This window comes from Notamacropus eugenii, chromosome 2, assembly GCF_028372415.1.
Source record: "Notamacropus eugenii isolate mMacEug1 chromosome 2, mMacEug1.pri_v2, whole genome shotgun sequence".
NCBI classification, from domain to species: Eukaryota; Metazoa; Chordata; class Mammalia; order Diprotodontia; family Macropodidae; genus Notamacropus; species Notamacropus eugenii.
Window position 1 is genome coordinate 44,619,621 of NC_092873.1, and position 26,938 is coordinate 44,646,558.

Consider the following 26,938-nt stretch of genomic DNA (forward strand, 5'->3'; position numbering starts at 1 on the left):
CTCAGGGCTCTATCCATTCTACTACCTAGCTGTCCCTATCTAGCTACCATGAGCCAGATTTAAATAAGTTGTAGAAATGGGTATTAATTAAGGAACTATAATTAATAGTTGGTATAAAACTTCTCTAAACTAGGGGCATATGCTCTCAAAAGTATATGCATATTCTAGGGGAAAGTGGGCACAGGGGAAAGTGCTACTGTTTGGGGTAGAGCAAAATTAGTCTAATCCTTCTTCCATATGACAGCCCTTTCAAGTCCTTAAAGGAATCTATCACATCCCCTCAAGTTTTCTCTTTGTTGGACTAATCAGGGCTTTTTAACATCAATATTCTTGCAGTGAGACTATGATGTGGCAAAGGGACTAAGCCTTTCAGCTGGAAGTCCTTCTCTCCTGTTGGTTGCCTCTCCCCCCAAGAAATTCCCCATAGGCCTGGGAAGGCTTTCTACTGGGCTCACCATAGAATCCTGCCACTTAGCTTTCCTTCCGGTGTTCTGTTTGTCCTTGGCTCCAATTCACACACTGCAGTCCATCACTGATGTTCCAGGGACATGCTAGGATGCCCATGAGAAGCAAAAACAAAAGCTTTTAGACTTTTAAAAGTCCACAAGGAGGCAAAACAAAGGATTTTTCCTTTCCTCCTCTCTCTTTAGTGATTCATTCATAGGGACTTTGGGGCAGCTAGGTGGTGCAGTGGATAGAGCACCAGTGCAGGAGTCAGGAGGGCCTGAGTTCAGATCTCATCTCAGAGACTTGACACTCACTAGCTGTGTGACCTTGGGCAAGTCACTTAATCCCAATTGCCTCATCCTGGGTCATCTCCAGTCATCCTGATGAATATCTGGTCACTGAATTCAGATGGCTCTGGAGGAGAAGTGAGGCTGGTGACCGGCACAGCCCTCCCTCACTCAAAACAAAGTCAAATGCAAGTTATGTCATTATTTCTCTGATGACATGGTCCTCTTTGGCAACAAAGGACAAACACACACAAGGACTTTGTACTGGTATCCTGAGAGAACTTATAATTTTACTATTATCTTAACAACATTTGTTAAATTGGGATCCAGGCTTTTCTCCTCTGTTTCTTCAAAGGTCAGCCTCTGAAGGATATGACTGAGATCACCCCTAATCCTCAGGGAACGTCTTGCACCAGACCCCACCCAACTAGGAGAACTTACTTTTGTTTAGTTTAGTGTTTAGTGTTTAGTTTTAGAATCCAGTATAGGCAAGTAGGTTACTTCAGGTAAAGAGGCCCTGTCTTTGTACCGCTCCCTTAAAGTTTAGGGCAACCTAGCTCATGCAGGAGAAAACCAACCAGAGTGCTGTGGATGGAGATGGATTCCCCTGTCCAGATTGCAGGAGGTAGCTGAGTCATGATCGAGCCACATTCTCAGCAAGACGAGCTGAAGACTTTTAGTCTAACTCCTCATTAATTGTCCACCAATCAGGGTTGACTTTCACTTGTCAGGAGCATTCCCTTTTATAAAAATACTGAAGGCTATCCAATTCTTCATGATTTTGTCTTTGCTTTCCAAGAGAAACCACAGACCATGAATTTATTGATTATTAACTAGTTTAATTAATAAATTGTTAATTACCCAGAATCTCTCTCTCTCAAGGCTTTTCATTTGTTACACTTCCCAGCACATAGTAGACGCATAATAAATGTTTGTTGATTGAAATGACTATTCTCTACTCAAGACTGGCACATGTTCTAGTTCCAAAATGGCAATGTATTTTATCAAAACTCTGCAGTCTATGACTGAATTTATTCAACCAATCCCAATATACTTTCTCTATAGCATCAATTCATTTAATAGCTTTCCAAATTAAATAAGAACTCTTTTTTCAAATGGTGATGGTTAATGGATTGGTTCAACAGAGATTTCCACAACTGGTCAATTTAGTGACTTGAAGTTGGATGGGATAGTTGAATCAGTTGTGTTATTCATAAATGATTAAAGAAGTTATTTAACTGGGGGGTGGGGATTGACTCAGTCAGCATTCACCCTTTTACTTTAAACAGAACAAAAACACATCAACCTGCGCTAAGTTCTCAGGGATGTAAATAAAAAATTGAAATAGTCCCGGTTCTTGAGGAGTTCACATTCTCTTGGGGGAAGTACAGCATGTTCGGGAATATGCAAATACAATAGATAACATGTATATAATAATATATAAAAATAGGATATATAAAATACAAATATGTAAATAAATACATAACGCAAAAATACGCCACAACAATAACTAGGGAAATAATAACTAATAAATAAGGAAAGAAGCTCCTTCTCCCCCTAAATCTATCATCTCTGATATTAATGAGATGTGCCTGGTGAGGGAGATGAACTAGTCATGTCTGACAAGTGAGAGATAACTGATGAACAGCCTGTATGCTTCACTGGCAGCTGCATGATGTCATGTATTCTAGGGAGAGACCCTTAGAATCTTAGATAAGGAAATAAAACCAACATAAAATTGATTTATGGGAGGAAAAAACATCTTCTGATATTTCTATAATCCTTTAATGTTTATAAAGAGCATTATGTATGTTATATCACTGGAAACCTACAATGCTGTGACACAGGACTCATAGATATTGTTATACCCATTTTACAGATGTGGAAACTGAGGCCCAGAGAAGTCAGATGATTTGCCCCTGGTCACAGAGATGGCACATCCAGGATTTGAATTCAGATCCAGGGGACTCAAAGTTCAAGACTTTTTCCCCCCAATGTACCATTCTATCCCCCTGACTCCTTTTTTCTAATCAGTGAACATCAATCCTTCGATACACCGTCACAGATGTGTTGGATTTGGTCCAACTCAGGGTCCACAGCAGATTCCATTTTGTACGCCCAGGTGATTTTCCATGATCATTCCAAGAAATCCAGGGCCCTGTTCCTACTTTATGGGCCCTGGATCCCATCTTTGTCTTGATGCCCTGGATCAGAAATAGAATACAAAACAGAGACCAATAGGAGAGAAGGTGAGGCTTATTTCATTTATTCTTCATGGAATCTACAAAGGAAAAGGCCTGGGAAGGTAGCAACTGAGCCAATGGGCTCTTAGCCTCTACCTAAAAATCCAGATTAAATACAAGGTTTGATGCATCATAAGCCAATACTAGAGATGAGGGAAGACTCTTAGAATTCCAAAGTCTGGAGTGCCTCTAGTTCATCCCATTTCTTTATTTCATAGCTTTTACTGGCATCCCTACTCCCCCCAACTTTGTAAACATCCCCAGGCTCCCATTGTAAGGTGGAGAGCAAGGGGGAGACAGGGAGGAAACCACTTTATATTCTGAGCCAGCCATGTTTTTAATGAGAATATTAACAGAATTTGGTATAGATGGGGTACATGCAGCAGCTCCTTGATTGTCTGTGATGAAGGAGTCAGAGGGAAACTGGCTAATTAAAAATATACAGAAAATCCCCAATGCTCATTTTTTAGCATAAGTTTCTGCTCAATTCCACACTCCTCCCAAATATCCCCTCCCCCCACAAAAAAAAATTCAAAAGCTGCCTGCAGGGACAAAGTAGACAAGATTATCCATTTGAAATTTCTGGTCCTCCGCCTTTTTTCTGCTGATTACATCTAATTTATCCTGTCTATTTCTTATTTTTTATACAGTTGTTCACCTTAGCCAGGGTTGAGAAAACTGCCATGTGTGACCTTCTAGGTCCTCAGGTGTAGCCTTTTGACTGAGTTCAAGTTTGACAGAACAAATCCTTTTATGAAAGGGATTTGTTGTGTGAAGTTTAGATTCAGTCAAAGGGTGGCACTTGAGGACCTAGAGGACTACATGTGGCCTCAAGGCTGAAGGTTCCCCACCCCTCTTTGGACTGTGACCTCCTTGAGAGCTTGGACAATCTTTTGCTTTTCTTTGTATTATCAGTGCCTAGTATTTTTCCAGCACATAGTAGGTGCTTAATAAGGTTTGTTGAATGACTGACACGTTAATGTGGAGGCATGTACCCTTCCTCCCCCTTTAGAAATATTGAAGAATAATATTTGACCAATATTTTAGTCTGAAGTACTTTGCCTCACTGGACTGAAAGATCTAATCAGCTTTTCCTTGAATAGAAAATTTAATGACAAGGACGTAGTGTCCAGATCTTTTTGTTTATGGTGATGAGGCTCAGAATGGAGTCTGTGTTTAATTCATTTAGAGATATTTTGACCTTAGTGAATGAGGGGAATCCTTAGAAAGAGCCAAAGATTGTTTTGTTAACCAAAGACAGTGTTTCCACATCTTCCTTATCCTTGATTTGAAGGAGCTGCCTTTTTAAAATCCTTCACAACAAAGCTCCATCCTACCCACCTTTCCAATTTTCTTACACTTTACTCCACTGCATGTACTATGCAATCCAGGGGCTCAGATCTATCTAGTACTAGCCCTCCTACCTGATACTTCATACCTGAAATGTTCTCCCTCCTTCTCTCTGCCTCCTGGCTTCCCTTGCATCTTCCTTCAAGGATCAACTCAAATCCCACTTTCTTCCACAGAGGATTTTTCCCCTGTCCTTGCCCTTAGTATTGCACTCCCAACCCACAGTGTCCTTCCTTTGAGATTACCTTCCCTATGAGAAGCATGGGGTATTCAGGGAGGTCTATAACCTCTGGTGTGAAGACTTGCCAACGCTTTGCAGGGCTGCCCACCCACTTTTGATTCCACCTGGCACTTAACTCTCACCTGGGGCTCCAAGAAGCAGCAGAATGAATAGCAATCACATCCTAGTAAAAACATCTCAGCAGGCAGGCTAAACCAGGTTGAAGGCCTTAAACCTATCAGTGAGTTAGGAAGCGTCTACTTGAAGACTTTCCCTGGTGGAAAGGGACACATGAGAACAATTTGTTCAAATGACCTGGAAATGAACCTGTAGATTGTGGTCAGACATCCAAGACACCAAGGTCATCCACTGCATTCTGGGCCCTTGCCAATTGTCTTAACTTCTGTCCTACCACTGGGCTTTGACGACTGACAACTTTGCTCAACTATACTGCACTTAAATCCAAGTCATATCATCAAGATATCACCCAGTAATGTCATTGGACCTCTTCCAAAATGGAGAATGAACAAGGGAGGTGATCCTTTTGTTTGGACCCTAGCCCTAATTTTCAGGCACCTGTTTTCCAAGAAGACCAATTGTTTTCAAGATAGATGTCCTAAGAAATTATATTCCTATATTATCTATTTCTATAATATCATTTCTTTAGTTGTTATTCAGTCATTTTCAATCATTCAGACTTTTCACTACCCTATTTGGGGTTTTCTTGGCAATGATACTGGAGCGGTTTGCCATTTCTTTCTCTAGCTCATTTTACAGATGAGGAAACAGAGGCAAACAGGGTTCAGTGGCTTGCCCACGGTCACACAGCTAGGAAGTTTCTGAGGCCAGATTTGAACTCAGGGAGATGAATCCTCCTGACTCCAGACCTGGCACTCTGTGCACTACATCACCTTTCTGCCCTTTGGCAACTAAAGTACTGCTTGGTGAAATACCATATTTGGAAAATCTAGAAACCCATAGCTTAAACTATGTACCATTTGTTTTATTATTTTTATTAATTTATTTAAGAAAAGAGAAAAAAGAATACATTGTCTACAATGTCCTAAACTTCAAGAAACTTGGATTTAAAAAGTAAGATTGAGGATTTTTTTTGGTCTTAAACCCTGAAAATTGTAAGTGGAAAAAAATTTGAATCAAAAATATTTTCAAAAGTAGATTGGAGTCTGTTCCTTTGGATTTCTCTCTCTCCAAACCAAGAATTGTTAACTTAAGGTTTTTGATCTTCTATTTAAAAAAAATATTCGTTTTAATCACTGTATTTCAACATATTTTGTTTCCTTTAAATGCTCTGCATTTTATTTCATGCATTTGAAAACATTATACTGAGACTGGGACTGTAGGCTTCATCAGATTTCCAAAGGGGTTCACAACACACTAAAAAGTTAAGAACATTGGCTCTAAGAAAAATACTTAGAATTTAATTAATAAATTTGCTTCTCTTGCCAAAAATAAAGAGTATTGAGATTTTCTTCCACATCATCAAGCAAAGGAACAAACAAGACCACTGGGTCTTTCATCTGGTTTTCAGCTGAACTGACCTATATGAATCTCCTAGTGGAATGAAAGGTCCTGGAAAGCAGGTACTTAAAAATGTTTTTTAATACTTTCCTTAAGTGGCCTCTGCACAACCTGTCTTCAAGATCAGTTTCTTTGTCTTATATAGAATTCTTATCTTCTTTTAGGCTGTTGTGTTTTCATTCTCTTTTGTCAAATTTTCCTCCACTTCAGTATTTTTACATTCCATATATATTATTTTCTCTCTGTTTCTCTGTCTCTGTTTCTCTCACTCTTATCCACTCCCTCCCTTTCTTTCTAGATGTCTGTTCCTTTTAGAGCATCTATTTCTTTGGAAAGTTTTCTGTGATGTATTCATTTTTTTAATCCAGCTATTTGTGTTTTTAAATTTATTCCTATTTTTCTCCAAGAGTTTAGTGTTTTTTTTAATAATTCTGGAATTTCCTGCTATTATTCCATGATCTCTGCAGAGTCTACAAAATCATATCATTCAGTAGGTAGTACTGGTTTGTTTTTCTTCAAATTATATTTCTTTAAAGAGTTTAGTTTCTCTTGAAAGCTTTATTCATTTTTCTTCTTGTTTTTATGGTTCTTTCTTGGTTTACAGCCTGTAAACTAGATTTTTATTCATGCTTTTCTCCTTGATACTTTTGCTGTTTTAGCATTTCTCTTATATTTTCTATAACTCAATTTCTCACTATTTGGTACCTCTTTTACCCTTCCCTTTCATTTCCCATTGAGTTATGTATTACCCTAAGGCTCAACTCTCTCTCTGTCTCTCTGTCTGTCTCCGTCTCTCTATCTCCCTGTCTCTCTCTCAGTCTCTGTCTCTCTCTCTCTCTCAGTAAAGAAACCATTGTCTGCCTCATTTCTTATCTACCCTAGGTCCTCTCCATAGGAGTCCTGGCTCCATTTGGGTTTCCAGTCTACTTTTCTTCTCACTTGACACTTACTACCCTCTAGTATGTGGCTCTGAATTCTGTGCATATGTAATGTCCTGACTCAATCTTTCTGTCCACCCTTCCTCCAGTTGCATGATCTGTGAGTCCACAAGATTCTAACTTTCAGTGGGTGATACTGGCTCATGTTTCTTCATGTTATGTTGTTTGTCCTTCCTTCTCAAAGAGGACCACGACTTCAGGAAAGTGATACCATGACATACAAATTAATTGGATTTAAGTGAGGCAAGGCTGTGCAAAGTTACCAGCCTCACTTTCTCCTCCAGAGCCATCTGGTACCAGTGGCAAGATAGAATGACTGGGGATGGCCCTGGATACAATGGGAGACCTTCTTTATGTCATAATATTTGTTCAAAGTGCTTAGTTTCTTTTGGAGGTTTTACTCATTCTTTCCTTTTGTTTTCAGTCTTCTCTTTTAGTGCATCTCTTATGAGCTAGGTTTTTATTCACTCTTCCTTTTAATGAAAAATCTTTTGCATAATTCCCTATTCTCTTTTTTTCTCTTTTATCTGTTCATGAGGTGACCCTTGCTCTGCTGAGGTCAACCGTGCTACCTGTTTCTTTGATTCTTTCTCCTTTTGTCTTACATGTCATTTTAGGAAATGGACTGGTGAGGCTAACTGGCACACCCCAGGTCACACAGGAGACGGTCAGCAGTGGTATATGACATCAGGTCTGACTCCAAAGCCAGTCTCAAAAGTCAATGTCAAAGTGAACATGCTGACCAAGACTAGAATCCTGCACCTGACATTAATGGTGTAAACATGAGCAAATCAATGAACTTTTCTGAGCCTCCATTTCCCCATTTGTAAAATGGGGATAATTATACCTATAGTGTGCCTCCTTTACTGGGATGGTTTGTAATAATATATGTAAAGTACTTTGAAAACTTCAAAGCACCCTAAAACTGTTGGTTGTTTTTGAGTTGGATAAAGAGTATCCAATTTGTTTGATTCTGTTGGTCTGTGAATGGCTGCCTGGCTCTGCCTTCCTGTTTTCTCTGATGTGACTTCAACTTGGATTTTCCACTACCATTTCTCCCCAAGTTCATGTGGCAGCAGGTGGGGGCTCTTGGAGTCACATGTCAGGCAGAAAAGTAAAGACACTTAGACACTCAGCTTAAACAGCAGCTGCTAAGCAATTATAATCAACCAAGTTAGCAGTCTAGGTAGAGAGGCAGAAATGGAGGGCAGGTGTAAGTGTGGGACTAGGGAAGAGCAGCCACAATTCCCACTGGAGAGACAGGTAGACTCGATCCTGAAACTGATGACGTGATTGGTGGTCCATAAGGACACAGGTCCTGAATACCAACCAGCCAGGCTCCCCTTCACTTCGCCATGGTGGCAGGTTATAGATATTGACATAGATCTCAGCCCAAACAATTGTACTCCAGTGACCTGTGACCCTAATGTTTTGCACGTTAAAGGTTTATTTTTCCCCTCAATCCTAACTTGTTGATCTGCTACATCTTCTGCCCTCTTGACCAACTATCATATTTTAAAACTTTCTGGTTTTCATGTCTAACTCTTTACACCAAGTTCCAGACCCAAGGTTACTTGTAGTTCTAGGAAAACAAATTCAGATAGTATCCCAAAATCAGAGTGCTCATAAACATCTGACCAGTGACTGAATCAATGCCTCTAATGTTTCTTAACTCTATGGAAGCTTCCCTGGCCTTATCCCTCAGCCCCATCTATATTATGGACCTCAACCATATATTAACTAGGATATTTGGTCATTTTTGTATGTTCTTCCTCCTTTGTGAAACCAGGTACCATAATGGCATTTCTCCTTTCTAAGGTTTTAGAAGTCTTAGTTCCACCAGATTTTTAGTTTCCCAGGTTTAAATCATCAGTAGTTTTATAGGTGGCATAATGAATAAAGTGTCAGGCCTGGAGCCAGGGAAGACTCATCGTCCTGAGTTCTAATCTGACCTCAGACATTTTACTAGCTGGGTGACCCTTGGCAAGTCACTAAACTTTGTCTCAGTTTCTTCACCTGTAAAATGAGTTGGAGAAGGAAATAGCAAATCATTTCAGTATCTTTGCCAAGAAAATTCCAAGTGGGGTCAAGAAGAGTTGGACACGCCTGAAATCATTTTAACTCTAATACTAAATGTTAACATCTCTCTTACCCATTGTATCTACTGACTGACAGTTGATGAGGTTACACTGATGGAGGCTCATAAGCTTTAGTTTTAGGCATGAGGGAGCCCTTAGAGAGGGAGAGACCAAGAGCGCAAGTGGTCCAGAAGGGATCTTAAAGAAAATTCCTTGAACTTCTGGAAGGAAAAGAACTGGACTTTTAAGGCCATTGGGACCTTTTTTACATCCACTATGTTTGATGGGAGAAAGGGAAGGTCTGAGCCCCTCCACCAGGTGGGGAGAGGCAGGAGAGAAGCCTTATGTGTTGTGTGCCAGCTCCCAGGCACAAAGTCTTACACTTTTGGAACACAGAGTGACTATTAGAAGAGATGATATATGAAGACAATAATGGTGATGCACAGGGAGACGGTGGTGGAAATGCTTCTCCTCCCCCCTGCCTCTGAACCCCACAGACCAGAAACCATGACAAATCAGTGCTGAACTCTCCCCAGAGTGACCAAACCAAACCATATCAAGGAGACATCTCAGGGCTCTGTGACCCTCATGTTCAGAATCTGACGGTCATTAATGGGGATGTTCAGTATTATTAGGAAATGCCATCACTCAGTCTCTGACACAATGTCAATTTTCTCCCAGAAAATCTAACTCATCAGAAAATTTTTTCCATGTAGATTTGTTTTGTTTCTGGTCAAGCTCTTAGGGAACAAGCAGGGGCAGAAAATTCTCCACTTAGATTCATTTTGCTCAGGCTAAGTTAAGATCTCTCTGCAGTTACAGGTGAGGTTTTGATATCTGCCCTCCCTTGATTATCTCAAGGAAGCTGAACTGTCCTGAAGTCAGAAGTTCATTAAACTCAGCCAATCTAAGTTGTGGCTTCTTCATTCTTTCTCCTCTTCCCCATAAAGATTTAATCTGATATCTGGGGTCTTCCGTAGGAGGGGTGGGGCTTTCACCTTCATCACCCTCTGCTAACATCAAGTTTACACAGTCCAGAGACTATGCCTTTTGGAAATGGGGAAAAAAGAGTTGGAGGCAGGGAGGATGCTGGGAGGTAATGAGTCACCTTTGGGAACTGGAGCATCTTTAGGGGAAAAACATTGAGATAAACTGCACTCATGTCCCAGAAAGAAATGAAACCTACTGGGCAGTAGGCACAGGCTCCTCCCCTTTGAAGTGTGGGGCCAATCATGCAAAGGAATGTTCACTGTCAGTAATGACCATTTCACTAGCATTCCTATAGAGCTTTTAGGTTTGTAAAGCACTTTATGTGCTCTCTCATTTGATCCTCATAAGAAAGCAATGAGGTGAGTGGTCTGATTATCTCCATTTTACAGATGAGGAGAGATGTGAAGTCCTCTGCACAGGGTCACATAGAAAGTGTCTGAGGCGGAATTTGAACTCATGGCTTCCTGACTGCAAGTTCAGTACTTCATCCGTTACGCCAACTATACGATCCTAGATTTAGAGTTGAAAGGGACTATAGAGCTCAGAGTCCAATTGCCTCATTTTATAGGAAGAGAAGTAAGAATCAGTTCTAATGCTAATAGCCTACCCACCAACACATAAATAATTTAATGCCGTAAAAAAACTATTTGAATTCTCTGGATTTCTGTTTAGTGACTGAAAAATGAAGATACTTGTTTCTGAGAATTTAAAGTTAGCAGTTATAGAATCCTTAAACATCCCATCGTCTTTACCATAAGATAATAAGAGGGCAATAATAATGAGTATTTGTTTATTGCTTAATGATTTACAAAGCATTTTGCACATATTATCTCATTGAATCTCACAACAACCTGGTGAGGTACCTGCCGTAATTTGGATTTTTCAGTTAGGAAACCAAGGCAGATTGGACTGGCCTAGGATCAAAGGACTAGTGAGTGTGTCAGGCTGGATTAGAACTCTGATCTTTCTGATTCCACGGCCATCATGCCATTTATTATACCTATATACTATATACTATACTATACTATACTATACTATACTATGCTATGCTATGCTATGCTATGCTATGCTATGCTATGCTATGCTATGCTATGCTATGCTATGCTATACTATACCATGCTATACTTTACTATACTATATATTTACTGTACCAGGATCATGGATTTAGGATTGAAAGAGACATCAGAAGCCAACAAATCCATCACCTTATTTTTATAGATTAAGAAATTGAGGTCCCCACAGAGAGATGAAAGAGATTTTCTCAAGAGTAGAAAAATAGCAAATCCAGGATTCCAAGCCAATTCTAAGAGCCCCAAATCTAGAGCTCTTTTCACTGTCCCATGCTGCTCAGCCCTCTTTATCTCCCAGGGAAGCTGTTAAGGTAAAATTAGTTGATGATAGATTGAAGGAGTGCTTTGGAACACAAGTGTAAAGAATTGTGGGTGGCCCCAGGGATGGTGATTACTCACAGTGCATCTCCAGGTTGCTAATCAGAGCACTGATGCTTCCCTTCTCCATCATCCTTCCTGCCACACAGACATGTACCAGGTGGGTTTGATGTTAGCACTCAAATAAATGACTTCCTAGGAAGAAACTCAGTTCAACAAAGGAACAGAGATGGACATGATTCAAAATGGTGGCTTGGACCTTTCTCAAGAAGACCATCTGTCCCTTTTCACAGTATAAAAAAAGTGAAGGGGAAAAAAAGACAAGATGGAGAAAGAAAAAGGCGGGGAGGATGGGAGATGGGTGTACCTATGTTAAGAGGCAGGATGACATAATAGATATTGGGCCAACCTTCTGGTTAGAAAGCCCTGGGTTCAAGTCCTACATATACAGGATGTGTGACCTCATGCAACTCACTCAAGCTCTCTTTGCCCAGACAGTATTTAAGGCTATAAGTTGATAAGTATGTGCCAACCTACACTGGGGAAGCAGAGACAAAAAATGAAACAATCCCTACTCACAAGGAGTTTAAATTCTGTCAAAGGAGACAGCATGTACACTATAGACACAAGTATACACATAAATATGTACACAAAATTAAAACACAGTGTAGTTGGGAAGCAAATGTGGGTGAGTTGGTAAGGGAGAATAAGAAAGGAGCTGAGACTTGGACTGCTTCTTGAAAAAAATGAAGGATTATAGGAGGCAGAGGTGAGGAGTGAATATATTCCAGGCTTGGGGTAATGGCCAGTGCAAACATCTGGAGATGGGAGATTACTGGTGTGTGTGAGGGACAAAGATAAAGCCATTTCACTAGGACTATAGAGTGTAGTAGGTGGAATAGTATATAGTGAAGCTAGGAAGATACGTTGGGCCATATTGTGACAAACTTTAAAAAATTAAATAGGAGATTTTTAAATTTATCCAGGTGTTAATCAGAAGGAGTCACTGGATGGGCAAGTGGCATGGTCATAACTGCATTTAAGAAAGATATTTTGGGCAGCTGTGTTTAAAAGGCTAATTAGAATGAGAAGGGATTTGAAAAAGGGAGACCAGCTAGAAGACTATTGTAATATTTCAGGTTAGAAGATGTAAATTAGGGTGGTGGTTATGAGAGTAAAGGATTTGGATGAGAAGACTATTGTGGAGATAGAAAATGGAAGACTTGGCAACTGATTGAATGTGTGGGGTGAGAAACTACAGGGGTTCCAGGATAGCATCAAGGGCCCAAATTTGGGAGATTAGAAGAATGGTGTCCTTGAAAGAAACAAGGAGGTTTGGTAGAGGGGTATTTTGGGGGAAAGATAATCAGTTCTGTTTTCAACAAGTTGACTTTGAAATGTCTCTAAGCTATCCAATATGAGATATCCAAAAGGTAGCTAGTGATGTGGGAATGGAGTTCAGAAAAGAGACTGGATTAGATAGTTAGACCTGGGAGTCATCTGCATAGACATGACAGTTAAATTCATGGAAACTGACAAGGTCACCAAGAGAGTTGTTGTTTGTTCTTCATTCTCAAAGAGGAACATAACATCAGAAAGGTGATGCCATGACATGTCAGTGAATTGGATTTAAGTGCGGCAGGACTGTGCAAAGTCACCAGCCTCACTCTCTCTTCCAGAAACATCTAGGTCCAGTGGCAAGATGTAGATCAGGATGACTGGAGATGGCCTGGATGCAGTGGAAGACTTTGGACTTTTTAAGGTAAGGTCTTTCCTGGGTCTCAGGCTAGGTAAGAAATGAGGCAGAGAATGGCCTCTTTACCTAGCTACAAAAAAAGGAAGACAGAGTGAAAGAGAGAGGGAGAGAGAGACAGAGAGAGAAAGAGAGAGAGAGAGAGAGAGAGAGAGAGAGAGAGAGAGAGAGAGAGAGAGAGAGAGAATAGAGCCTAGAGGAACACAAAGCTCAATGGTATTAAACCAGTGATGAGCCAGCAAGAGAACTACATAACAAATGGTCAGAAAAGTAGGAGAAACAGGAGACATGAAACCCCAGAGAATAGATGGTTAACAGTGGTCCAGAACAGCAGAGAGGTTAAGAAGGATGAAGACTGAGGAGACCACACGATTTGGCAACTAAGAAATCATGGGTAACTTTGGAGAGAGCCATTTCAGTTGAATGGTGAGGCCAGAAGCCACATTGTACATGGGGGAGAAGTGACAATAAAAAGTGGAGGTAATGAGTGTAGACATTTTTTTCTTCTAAGAAAGGCAGAAGAGATAGAGGATGATAGCTTGAGAGAACAGTAGTGTTAGCAATAGATAATTTTTTAAGAATGGAAGAGACCTGGATATCTTGAAGTACAATGAGGGAAGAAATCAACAGAAAGGGAGAGACTGAAGATCAGAGATGGGGTAGTAGGAATGTTTCAGGAGATAGTCTTCTGAGGATACAGCAGGGGATGGGATGAAGGACACATGGAGATGTGGTAAGAAGGGCTACCTCTATATCAGATATTGGAGGGAAGGATGGTAGATAGGGGATAATATACAGGGATTTTGAGATGAAAAGAAAGACAGAAGAAAGCTTTTGATGAATGGCCTCTTTTATCTCAGTAAACTAGGAACTGAGGTCTTTAGCTGAGAGGGGAGGGTAGAGGAGAAGGTGTGGGAAGTTTAAAGAGATAGAGTAATGGGGTATCCATCAGCAGGAAGAGAAGAGTGGAAGTTAAATACTCAGATCAGTCACCTGATTTCCTCCAACTCCCTTCTGCAATATGTGAGTAAAAGTGGAGGAGGTGGATGACGGACACAATTCAGGATTGGGGTTTGGTGATAGCCCAAGGGGACAGCAAGGACTTTGTGAGTAAAATATAATGTAGAGTTAGATTTGATTACTTTAGAGTTGTGTGTGTATTCATCCTTCGTTGCTGAAGAAGACCATGCCATCAGAGAAATGATGACATGACTTGCACTTGACTTCATTTGGAGTGAGGGAGGGCTGACTTTAGAGTTGAGTTTGGTAAGCAAGGAAAGTAATGTCCTGAAAAGGTCTGCTTAGTGACTAATCCTAGTTGAGGTAGAGAGAGATCATGGGATCTGAGGATTTGGAGGTGCTGGGAGGTTAGGGTATTGGAGATGGCATTATCATGAATGCTGAAGTCTCTAATGCAAGGGAAGGTGTTGGGGAGGAATGGGAGATAATGAGGTAATGGAATGTCCTGAGGTAGATAGATCACAATGAATAATCAGTCAACAGCCATTTATTAAGTACTTACTGTATGCCAGGCACTGTGATAGGTGTTAAAGATGCAATACAAAAAAAAGGGAAAAAATCACTTTTAAAGAGTTTGATATGTGTAGGGTGAAAAATGTTAATAGAATGAATTTTAAACAATAGGTTTCTGAGTGATGGTGGTGAAGGGAGTCTAGAATCAGGAGTGGGGAGCAAAGAAGATCCCAACTCTCCTTCCTGTTGGGGCAGGTGAGAGAAGGTATAGACGGGTTAAAGAGAAGGACCAAGGATGCAGCATCATTTGGGAGGAGCTAGGTTTCTGAAAGGGTGTGAAAGGAAGAGGTCCATAATGAAGCAACATTTATTCATGATGGAATGGGAATTCCAGAGGGCACCATGGCAGGTTTGGGCAGAATTACAATGGAATGGGTATGGTAGGGTTGAGGAAGATGGTGATGATGAAAAAGGGGTTGGGAATAGTTTTACTCCTAGGTAGGAGCTTGCTAATCAAAGGGGAAATCGTGGATGGCAGAGGAGTTGAAACATTCAGTCTTCATGAAGGAGCATTGTAAGACTAAGGTCCGATGTAGTGTGGGTGGTAGCTCTGGGAGTATAGGGATGTTTGCTGGATGCTTTGGGTGGGGGGTGGGACAGTGTGATATTGCAGGGATGGAGTTGGGGGAAGGGCAGTTATGTAACCAGATCCCTACTCTTCCTGGAGAAGAGGAAGGAAGCATTTATGAATCGCCTACTATATGCCAGATGTGTGCTAAGTGATTTCATTTGGTCCTCACAACAACTGTGTGAGATAGCTGATATTATCCCCATTTTACAGTTGAGAAAACTGAGGCAGAGGGTAAATGATTTGCTTGGAGTAAAACAGCTAGTATGTGTCTGAGGCAGAGTTTGATTTGAGTTCCAGGCTTGGTACTCTATCTACTGGACTACTCAGCCTCATTTACTCCCAAGGCCAGACCAAGTTCTTAGTGTCAGAGACAGAATTTGAACCTTCTAACTCCAGGTCCAGGATTCTTTCCACTGTTTCATGAAGTTTCTGTCGTCCTTCTTGGCTTTTACTATTTTTTTCTCTTTCTTTTCCTCACTAACCCCATGCCCAAATCATAGGGGTCAGCCCTGTGGTAGTGAATTGAATTGAATTGACAGGCAATTTGCCCCACTCCCTCTCCCCCACCAAGAATGCCCAGACATAAACTCCAGTCATGCCTGATTTTGGTAAGTGCTAAAACATGTTTATTTCACAATGGATGATGCAACAGCTAATAAGAAAGAGTCCAATCTACCCTGAACGCCTCACTCAGCAATTCAGGTCTCCTATAGGGATGCAATTCCTAGGGTGGGGAAAACAGAGCAAAGAGGATGGAGAAATGGGGACTAGATGCTAAGGGGTCCTGTCAAGTCTGAGGCTGTCATAGGTTTCTCCACATCATCAGGTGCCACAGAGGGGACTCGTGTTTCTGTCCAGCAAAATGTGGCCTTGGGTGGGGAGCCTTCACCCACCCAAACCCTGCCTCAGGTGTCCTTGTCCCAAGCCAGGTGAAAAGATGAAGCAGCAAACTCAGCGGCACGTAGACCTACATGTCCTAAACACACACACACACACACATACACAGGCATACACATACATACACACATGTGCACACACAGGCATTCCCACATACGTGCACGCACACACAGGCATACATACACATGTGCACACACACACATATATATTAACTTTAATTTATAAGTGTACCCTAACCAGAGGGCATCAGAAAAATTATTACTCCTAAGACAGGAAATCACTGCCTTCTCCATCCTGAGCAGAGTTTGGGATGGAAGTGTAGACACAGGCATAAAATAGCTCTAGTATGCACAGCTCTATTGTCCCATGGCCTCATCAGGGGGCTGCTGGATAGGCCGTGGCCCCAGGATTCTGGGATAAAGTCTAAGCACCAGGTCCTGAGGTCTCTGAGGACACATAGGAAATTGAGGTCTCCAGTTTTCTCTTGATGAATCAGGTTCCAAATAGTGGAGCAGACTATGATGAGTCAGGAGTCCTCTCTCATGGTGGGGGTATTGAGCTACCCTTTCTTTCTCTTCCTCCAGAACAAATGGGAACCCTCGGCCCAAGTTACTGCTCAGCAGTCCTCAACACATAGAGCATTAAAGTTTGATTGCCTGTAGGTAACTAAGACCCAATGATATGGGCTTTTCAAAGCTGATTTCTCCTTCTCTGGCCCAAGTTAAGACAAGAAATATCTTTTCTCATCTGCTGTTAGTTGGCTAAGAAACCCCAAGAAACAAGGGGAGACCCAGCTTGGCAGGACCTACGTGGCGAGCATTTACCCTGTAAACTCCCAGATCCCCTGGCTTCCTTCTGGCCACGTACTTGGGGCTAGATCATACTGAATGGCCATGTGTCTGGGAGAGCTCTGGAAATATCCATCAGAAGTTGTGCCAATAGATACCTTTCAGAACGGCTTCGTGGAGAAGGAGCATTTGGAAACAAGGATGCATTTCAGGACCAAGGCCAGCTGAAGGGCCTGGTAGCTTGCCTAGGGTGGGGAGGAGGCATAACAGATTAGGGAGGGGCTTTGCATCTTCCAGAGAGGCTGAGGGGCAGAGGCCAAAGCTACTTACCACATTTGCAGAGAAAAGTGGAATTTAGCTCTTACAGCAAAATACTAAAAAGGGAAGTGATATAAGCAATTGGTCCAGAGGAAAGAATGTTTTTTATCTCTTTAGACTGGAATTTTTTTCCCTCTGTGTGTGTGCGTGTGTGTGTGTGTGCATGCGCACACGTGTGCGTGTGAGTGCACGTGCTGGTAGAGAAGGGAGAAAAGAAGAGAAATAAGGGGCTGATGGGGCAGTTTTTTTTCCTTTGAATTATCAGCATCCCTGGCCATAGACACAACAGCAGGTTTCTTAGACATGAGAGTAAGGATGCTTTCCGAGATCAAGGATGAGATGCCCCAGTGTGTGATTCTGAGCAAGCCCATCCAAGGATTGTCTGGTCCTGGCAGGCTCCCTCCAAAAGAAGCTTGATTGTTTGATGAGACTCTGAGAAGGAGGCAGAATGAGTAGGGGTAGTGGATACCCCACCCGCTTCCCCACCTATGAGAGATGAAGTGGCCCCTCAGAAGACTCCAGAAGGCCAACAAAACCCCTGCAAGGCTCTTGATTTCTCTCCCAGGCTCTGAAAGAGAGCATGGGGGAGCCAAGGCAGGTTCGGAGGGCAGGGCTCCCCAGCTTCGTCTGCTCTACTTGATGAAGTTTTTAATCGTCCACCTTTGCCCTGTGCAGCTGCGGAGGATAAGGTCAATGCTGGGCCGGCTTTCCACTTCAAGGCAACGGCCTGTCCCCTTATTCATGATTGCGCCATTCTGCAGAGAGAAATATACACAGAGAGAGACAGGGAGAGGAAAAAAGAAACAGAAAGAATGGGGGAGAGAGAAACAGAGACAGAAGAAGAAGGAGGAGGAGGAGAAAGAAGGGAAAGAGAGTAGTAGAAAGGAGAGACATGGGCTTATCAATAGAATGGATGGAGAATGGCCAACTTTACCACATAATGTGCACAAAGAATCGATGCCAGAGTCGAGACCCTGTATTACTATCCTGCTGATTTCCTAGGGCTTGTTTCCTGAGCCTAGAGCTGAGTTATCTATTCACTCCCTCCTCACCAACATCAGGATTATTTTTTTAAAAGAAATTTTTATTGATGGCCTTTATGTTTGGCTCCCCAAGATTTTTCCCTGTATCTTTCTCCCTCCTCTCTCCCAGATTGCCATTCCTACTAACAAAGAATTTCTAGCTTTTTTTTAATGTGCTATCCAGAAGTGGATCCAGACTGAAAGCTGAATGGAATACTAAGATGTTAAGAATGATTCTCCCAGGATGACGACTCATCATGATGCAGAGAAGGAAAATAAAGGCCTTGGGTTAAGAGCAAGGAGAATTAGGTTTGAACCTGGGCTCTCATTGGTTGATAATCACATGGTGATGTAACCTTGGCAAAGTCATCATCTCTTTAGACTATGTATTTTCTTTCACACAATTCAGAAAGGAATGATAATAATACTCACATTAATATTCATTATAATAATAGCATTTATATTGGGCTTTAAGGTTTGAAAGACACTTTATATGCAGGATGTCCACAAAGTCCTAGGCAGTTCTATGCTTTAAAAGCTTTTGAGACAGTCTGTATTTTATCCCATTTGATCCTCACAAGAACCTTGTGAATGGGCACAATGTTATTATATCCATTTTACAAGAGGACACTGAGTCTGAAAGCGGTTAAGTGACCATCCCAGGGGCACAAAGCTAGTGAGTATCTAAGGCAGAATTCAAACTCATGTCTTCCTATAGTCTGGTTCAGTGTTCTGGACCCAGTTTCCCCTGGGTATAATTAATTCTGAGGAGGGGTCAGGAGAGGATCTAACCTGTATGAAGTTCCAGCGTTTGTGCAGGCTGCTCTTGACCTTGTCACAGTCCAGGAGTTGGGGGAAGCGGCTCTTGGAGTTGTCCACAAGGCAACGCGTGTCTGGCAGGAGGGTAGTGGTCCCCAAAGCGCCTAGGTGCAGGAAGCCTTCCCTGGTATAGCGGGTGAGCTGGGGAAACAACACTGATTGAGCTGAATGACACTGGAGGGCAAAGCCAGGACATAATAAGAATGGCTTTACTGCCCTAAACATGAGACCAGATAAATCAATCCAGCACCTACCTACAGAACAATGGTGCTGATACATCTCTGAGTTGGAGTAGCCCAAAGTCAGTCCAAGGTTTGTTTGGTGGAAAACAAAAACCATCCCACAACCGCCCTCCCCCCATGTACACTTTTTTTCCCATAGGACCATGTCTTTTCCCTGTTCTGAACATTGGGTCTGGAACCAGGAAGACCCAAGTTCAAATCCTTGGTTCTCAGGGATCCCTTTTGTTGGATGAAATCCACAATATGATTCAACAGAGGAGATTGAGAAGGAATAGGGTGGGGGGGGGGCATAGACAGAGAGAATGAAAAGATTGAGATCGCTGGTAACCCTGGAGAGAGAAGTTCCATGAAACATTGTCCCTGTTCTCCAGGAGCTCATGTTCTGATGAGAAGACAAAATACATAGAAGACTTCAGCTGCCAGTCAGACAGAAAACTTCCTGAGGACACAGTGGGCCAACGGGTGGCAATGCATCTTCCTTAGTGTCATCTCATTGATATCTGATATTCAAGCATCTGATGGAGCCAAGGACTTTGCTGAGAAGGTTGGAAACCATATAGCAAGGATCTGAATAAGAAGGCAATTATGCTTCAATAGCTTTTTCAAAGAGATTGGTTATTAGGGGAGGAAAGAAAGAACAGGTCAAGCAAAGATCTTTTGAGGATGAGAGTGACTTGGGAATGTGTGTAGGAAGCAGTGGAGACAGGCGATAGGGAGAAGATGAGGGTTAGAGAGAGAGAGAGATTATGGGAGTGATCTACTAGGGAAAACAGGACAGGTGGTACAGACAGGGAAGGAAAGGGTCACCTTTTCAACATAGCCTGAAGCAAAAGGAGACAGAATGAGGCATCATATCAAGGAATTTTGAGAAGAAAATTAAGGGAGAAGGAGCTCACGATGAATAGTCTACTTTTTTGGTAAAGTATAAGGTACATTATATTGTATTATATATATTATGTTTGTATTACATTATATTACATATATTTTGTCATGTTATATTTATATTACATTATAATATCATATCATAAGCACTGAATGTACAAATAGAGAACAGCCCTTCACTCTCAAGAAACTCCCATTTTAATAGGAGAGATGATAACTATGGAAGGATTGAGGTGTGATCAAATGGAAAAGTCCCATGGTCCTTAGAGTATAAAGGCAAAGCAGATGTCAATATCTCTTCTTTAATGTTGTTAAAATAAAGTGCTATATAACTGCTAGCTATTAATGTTAACGAGTATTTACAGAATGAATGAATTAGCAGTTTGCGACTAGTCCTTGATTTCTGACACCCCTATTCCACATGGTCCTCAGGTAAAATCATGGAGGCTGGGAATAGGTATCCAGAAGTGATAGAGCCAGTCTTTCGTTCCCCTGGGTGACCCAGGCCTCCTCTATCTCCCCTCTGCTTCTCAACCAAACTCAAGGAAAATCTGTTCAAACTTCCCTTTCTCTTTTTTTTCACTCACTTCTCAACCTCTCACATAGTCACAGACCTAACCTGGCCATCTTATCTGTGAAGGAAACAAGGAGGCACCTCTGCTGAGACAGGGGACCAGGGGATCCCCCTGCCCTGGGCTCTGGGGGTTCATCTCCTGGCCAAGTCTGAACCAGGAGAGCAATTACTACTGCTGAGAACCAGGGATGGTGGGCCCTATGCCTTTTAGGAATCTTGCTCTCAGAGTATAATGACATCAAATTGATTAACTGCTCTCAAGGAAGATCCAGATCTTAGATGCTTTGACTCTGAATTAGTCTCAGACCAGAACAATTATGGAAGGCAAAAGAGGGAGCCATTTCAATGGAAAGAAAATCAAAGCTCCTCCTGCTCCCAATCCAAATTTGATCAGATTTAAATTCACCAAATGAAAAGCAATGAATGACACCAGGCTGCCTTCTGTAGTTCAGGGGAAAGACAGACCCGGCTGCTTATTGAAATGGTGAATCAAGCTATTTTCCAGCTGATGAGCGAGAAACATTTTGCACATTAATTAAATGGCCATATCTGTGACCCAGATGTTTAAAGGGAGGAACTCATTCACATTGGGAGCTATGGGTATTGTCTGTCTGAAGCCTATCAGTCATTTAACCAATCAGTCAATACACATTTGTTAAGTAGGTCCATTGTACTAGTTACTGGGGATATGTACCAGAGTGAAACAGGTCCTGTCCCCCAGGAGCTTACAATTAAGTCAGGGAGACAACTGGTGTGCATGTCGCTGTTGAGACGTTTTCAGTTGTGTCTGACTCTCCATGACTCCATTTAGAGTTTTCTTGGCAAAGATACTGGAATGGTTTGCAATTTCCTTCTGCAGCTCATTTTACAGATAAGGAAACTGAGGCAAATGGGGTGAAGTGACTTACCCAGGGTCACATAGCTATTATGAGTCTGAGACCAGATTTGAACTCATGAAGAGGAATGTTAACTGACTCAGTCACTGTACTACCTAGCTGCCCATATATATGCATTTATTCAGGAAATCAGATGGCATACCCAAGGATATATACCTAGGATCTTAGATTTAGAGCTGGAAGCGACTTTCTTGTCTAGCTCTCTCAATTTAGAGATGAGGTAACTGAGATCTGGGACAGTTAAGTGACTGCTGAATATCACAATGGCAGTTTCAGAGGAGTGTCAATTCCTCTGTTTGGAAAGGTCCACTAGTTTTCAGACTGTGGATAGCCTTGAATGACCAGAAAAAAAAAAGAGTCATATGAACACAGAAAAGCAAACTACTAAATATTTTTGAGTAGGAACATGAAGAAGGGCAATGAGTCAAGTGGCAGGAGGAAAGACAGATTGGAATGCAGACAGAATAAAGGTAGGAGGACCTGCTAAGAGGCCATGACCAAAGTCAAAGTGGGTGATGACGGATCATTGTGATGATGGGCAGTGGGAGCAGAGGGGAGGGGATGGCTTAGAGAGATAGTACACAGGCTAAAGGGCTGGAACTTGAGTGATTGAGTATGAGAGGGGAGGAAAAATGGGAGAGTCCAAAACAGCATTGGAGACTTTGGTGAATGGTGGTGTCATCAAAAGAAACAGTAGACTCAGAAATGGAAGTAGGAGGAAAAAAATATTATTCAACATCCAGAAGGAAAATCATCTTACTCTTCCACACTGCCCCCTCTTCCTGTCTCTGTCATGGGTCTTACCACCTTTTAGGGTCCCAGGCTTATAATTTCAGAGATATCCTCCCCCATCCAATAATTTATCCAGTTTGGTCAATTCTAACTCCATGATATCAGTCATTTTCATCTCTTTCTTTCCCTTCATACATCCATGACCTAGAAGGAACATGACCTTTGGGGTCTGAGAATGTGAGTTCAAATTCCACCTATGAAACTCACTGCCTGAGTGACTTTGGATATCAGACTAGGATAAATCTTTATATCCCTTTAAAATCACTGGAAAAAAATCACATTGTTATAAATTATTTATGCCTCAATGTGACTGACTATTAACTCTTTACAGAGGGCAGGTAAGGAGAGATACTAACTTTTATTATTTAGTCATTTTTCAGTCATTGTCTGACTCTTTGTGATCCCATTTAGGATTTTCTTGGCAAGGACACTGGAGTAGTTCACCACTTCCTTCCTCAGCTCATTTTTACAGATGAGGAAACTGAGGCAAAAGGGGTGAGAAGACTCAGTTAGTAAGTGTCTGAGACCAGATTTGAACTCAGGTCCTTCTAACTCCAAGCCCAGTGCTCTATCCACTGCACCACCTAGCTGCATTTGCAAAAGTTTTAATTAATCTAGTTCATACTCTGTTGCACTTCTGACGCTTAGTAGAGTGCCTACCATAGTGAAGGAGGTTAGAGTTATTATCCCATAGAAAGGTACTTGGCTATATGAATGGACTAAAGGTAAGTCAAGTGATCTCCCCAGCCTCAGTTTCCTTATATACAAAATGAAGGAGTTGAACTCAATGGGCGATGTCATCCTTTCCATTTATGCTGCTTCGATAACAGTGATCCCATGAATGGTTGACCTTGAGTCTGCTCAAAAAGTATGTTTTGCCAGTTGGAAAAATAAAAGGAGCTCTCTGGTATGGTGGAAACATTTCTGGATTTGTTACTGGAAGATTTGGTTTGGAATCATGGCTTTACCACTTACTAGGAAAATGATTAGGGGAAGTTAAATAGTTCAGTGGATAGGGCACTGGAACTTGAGTCAGGAAGACCTGAGTTCAAATCTGGTCTTATAAACTCACTATCTATGTGACCCTGGGTATGTCAACACTGTTTGCCTCAGTTTCCTTATCTGTCAAATGAACTGGAGAAACCATTCCAGTATCTCTGCCAGGAAAACCCCAAATGGGATCATGGATTGGAAACAACTGAACCAGAAATCCTCAAAGCAAGGGGCATTGGTTCAGTGACCTCTAATGTCCTTTCAAGATCTAAATCTATGACTCTAAGTAGAATTGCAGGCTTGGACCCCATGGGACCTGAGTAGGCCGTCTCACTCCCTGACTTGCTCTTTAGACCCACAGACAAACAGGATTCCTGTTCCCCAAACATACATACACAAAATCTGCAGCTCCAAATCCTAGGGAAAGAGCCCAGAGAGACACATAAATGCCCCACCAGGATGAATAAACAGAGACTCAAGACTGTGAGCATCCCAGTTCTGTGGTCCCTGTGACTCTGTCCCAGTCTGCAGAATGGGTAACCCATTTCAAAGCCTGTCTTTTCCAGGACCAAACAGACTGGTTTAAAGAGTATCAGCCAGGACTGAGGCAGTCTTCAATTGATCTGCTTCTAATTAGTGAAGCTGGGACAGGATCTGAAGCAGTTTTCTCTAGGAAACGGCAAGCGATAGCAGTGTCTGAGTCTGGCGAGCTTCCTCCTGGTGTAATTTCATCATCCCTTTAGAGAACAGATCAGTGCTGCCTTCTGTGCTGGCCTACATCAAAGAGCCCCATGTCATCGTGTTCCAGCCTCCTCATAGTTCTGCCTTCCAAAAACACAGATCACCACCTCGCTGTAACTTAGCCGATGGTCTTCAAGAGACACCACCCTTCAATGTATTGATAAAGTTTTTCATACTAGGTAAAATTCATCCTTGCATTTTTTGAGGGGGTCTCAACCTGTGATTTCATTGGTGTTCAAAGAAGAAGCAGTATCTACACATTTATATCATGACCCCATTTGGAGTTTCCTTGGCAAAGACACTGGAGTAATTTGCCATTTCTTTCTCTAACTCATTTTTCAGATGAAAAAACTGAGGCAAACAAAGTGAAGTGACTTGCCCAAGGCCATACAGCTAGTTTCAGAAGCATGGTCTTTCAGGCCATAAGGTAACCTCTGAAATATGGCAAGGAATCGGTGAAAGGCATTCATGGGGGGCCCTGTGCATTACAGAGGAAAGTGGCCCTCCTCTGAAGACATTGTTGCTCAACATTTCATTTTTTGTAGTCGCAGGCCCACTACTTCATAAAGTGCCTCCAGATTGAGAGAAATCACATGGGACCTCTGGGAGCCACTTACAACACTGAGGGCACTGCCATCGCTGGAAATTCAGATTTTTTCCACATGCTTGGCCACCAATCTAAAAGAGAAAGCCCTTGGCCCAAGGGGAAGCAAAAATATCTTTCCCAAAGCTCTCACAACTAGCCAGATTCCAAATACAATTAGTCTTCCCTTACAGGGGGATAACAAGAACACAAAAAAAATGAACCTTCTGTCTGAAATGATCTAAGAGACAAACATGGCTATTGTCCCACATTTACCAACCTGGGCAGACAGGACAGATTGGCTGTGCTGTCTACCGACAATTACAGCCAGATAAATAAGGCCCAGGAAGCAAACAGTCGTGGAGCAGCCTGGGCACGCTGGGAAATCCATTGGATTGTCCATAAAAACAGGGCTTACGGTGGCTTTAATATTGAATATCCGTTTCATCACTTTGAAACCAGGAGCTGATACTCCAAGCAGCCTTGGCTGCATGAGAAATGAGGATTCTGCAGCTTCTGTTTAGAGGGAAAACTGCCGATTTACACTGATTTACACCTGCTTCGGAGTGAATACATTTATTTATAAGTGTGTGCAAACCTACATTTTAAAGCCGCTCGTCGGTGAGTTTTGTGGCTTTGCAGAACAAAGGTTTCATGGGCCTACTAAATATATATGTGTGTATTTAAATCAAATGAACCTTCTTAGGTTTCCTGGGACTGTGTAGAACTCAACTTAACCCAGTCGGTCGTTTGGGGAGGGAAAACCTTGACAGCGAAGCCAGAGACACGTGAACTGAGGTACACAAAGCAGAAGACCCTATTCTGATCACTGAGATTCTCCCAGCTTCCCAGGCTCAAATAATAATATGAATATGGAATCCCCAGAAAGCTCAGCTTGGGAGGTGGCACATTCACACCCAATTAGCAAATCCACAAGATGAGCTTACTGAGCAGAGAACATGGCCCAAGTGAATGAGGGGCTTGGGAAGGGAAGGGGTAAGATCTGAGGGAAGGAAGAGACATTAACATGAAAGGAAGTCAAATGACCCCCAGAAAGGGGACTGGGTCAAGGGTGAAGAATGATGTCACCCACTTCACTCCATGGTGGAGGGGGTGGTGGTGCTCAGGCTAACTAAGTCTACATAGAGCTTCAATATCTTTGCAGGAGACATAAGTTTTGATTTTATTATTTTTAAAATTATCTTTATTTTGTTAAAAATTTTCAAATTACATGCAAAAATGTTTAAAAAATGTTTTAAAAAATCTTGAGTTCCAAATTCTCTCCCTTTGTTCTGCTTCTCTCCCCTTCTTGAGAGAGAGGGAGACATAAGCTTTTAGAAGTAGAGCTTCAAGGTGGGGAACTATGGGTGTGGAATGGTGTAGATGTGAGGTTGGGGCGTGGCCTACAGGCTGAGCCTGGTGGATCTCTGGAGCTCAGGAACTCTGAAGTAAGGCAACTGAAATAATGTAGGCATTAATATGATGAACCCCAAGGAACAGAGGGGTATTGGGTTTCTCAAAGAGGAGTGAAAGGCACAGATCAGGAACACAGCAGGTCCAACCTATGTGCCAGTCGGAGAGGGGATGGGTCTTTGAATAACCTCTGTAACTTCTAGCTTGGATCTCTCTGACACCAGCCCAGAACTGGCTCTGGCACATCTTTACCATGGCCATGCTAGGGCCTCACTTTTTCCTCTAAACTGTTTCTTGCTGGGTCAGTGGGTGAAGATCACAGCCAGTTCACCCATGGTAGAGGTGCCATGAACTGAACAGGGTAAGGGATCCTCCTCTCTTTCCTTTTAGACTCCAAGAAATGGGCCCGGGGCCAGGGGGTTGCTTCTGCTCTGTTGTCTTTGACCTAGTCAGTTTCAGGTCCTGGCAGTGGACCCCACCAGACCCAGGGTCAGGGTCATGATGAGCTTGGAGCCAAGATGCCAGACAGGAGATTGGAGTCAGTCTGCCCCGCAGGGAAGCCCTGAAAATCCACACTGTCTGGAAGTCGAGCCTGAGGGGGACTTCAGAGTCAGAAGATGAGACTGTACTATCCACAAAAT

The 26,938-nt window shown here is 42.2% G+C and overlaps 1 protein-coding gene across 1 annotated transcript in view; it reads right to left on the reverse strand.

The window, feature by feature from the left end:
• Positions 1–15,940: 15,940 nt before the first annotated feature.
• Positions 15,941–26,938, reverse strand: part of GALNT17 (polypeptide N-acetylgalactosaminyltransferase 17) — a 441,101-nt gene continuing 430,103 nt past the window's right edge. Inside the window, exons 10-11 of the mRNA XM_072640115.1 lie at positions 19,155–19,322; positions 15,941–18,095 (exon numbers count right to left, since the gene is read on the reverse strand). Coding sequence (XP_072496216.1) covers positions 17,973–18,095; positions 19,155–19,322 — 291 coding nt within the window. The 3' untranslated portion in view covers positions 15,941–17,972. The remainder of the gene's footprint in view (positions 18,096–19,154; positions 19,323–26,938) is intronic.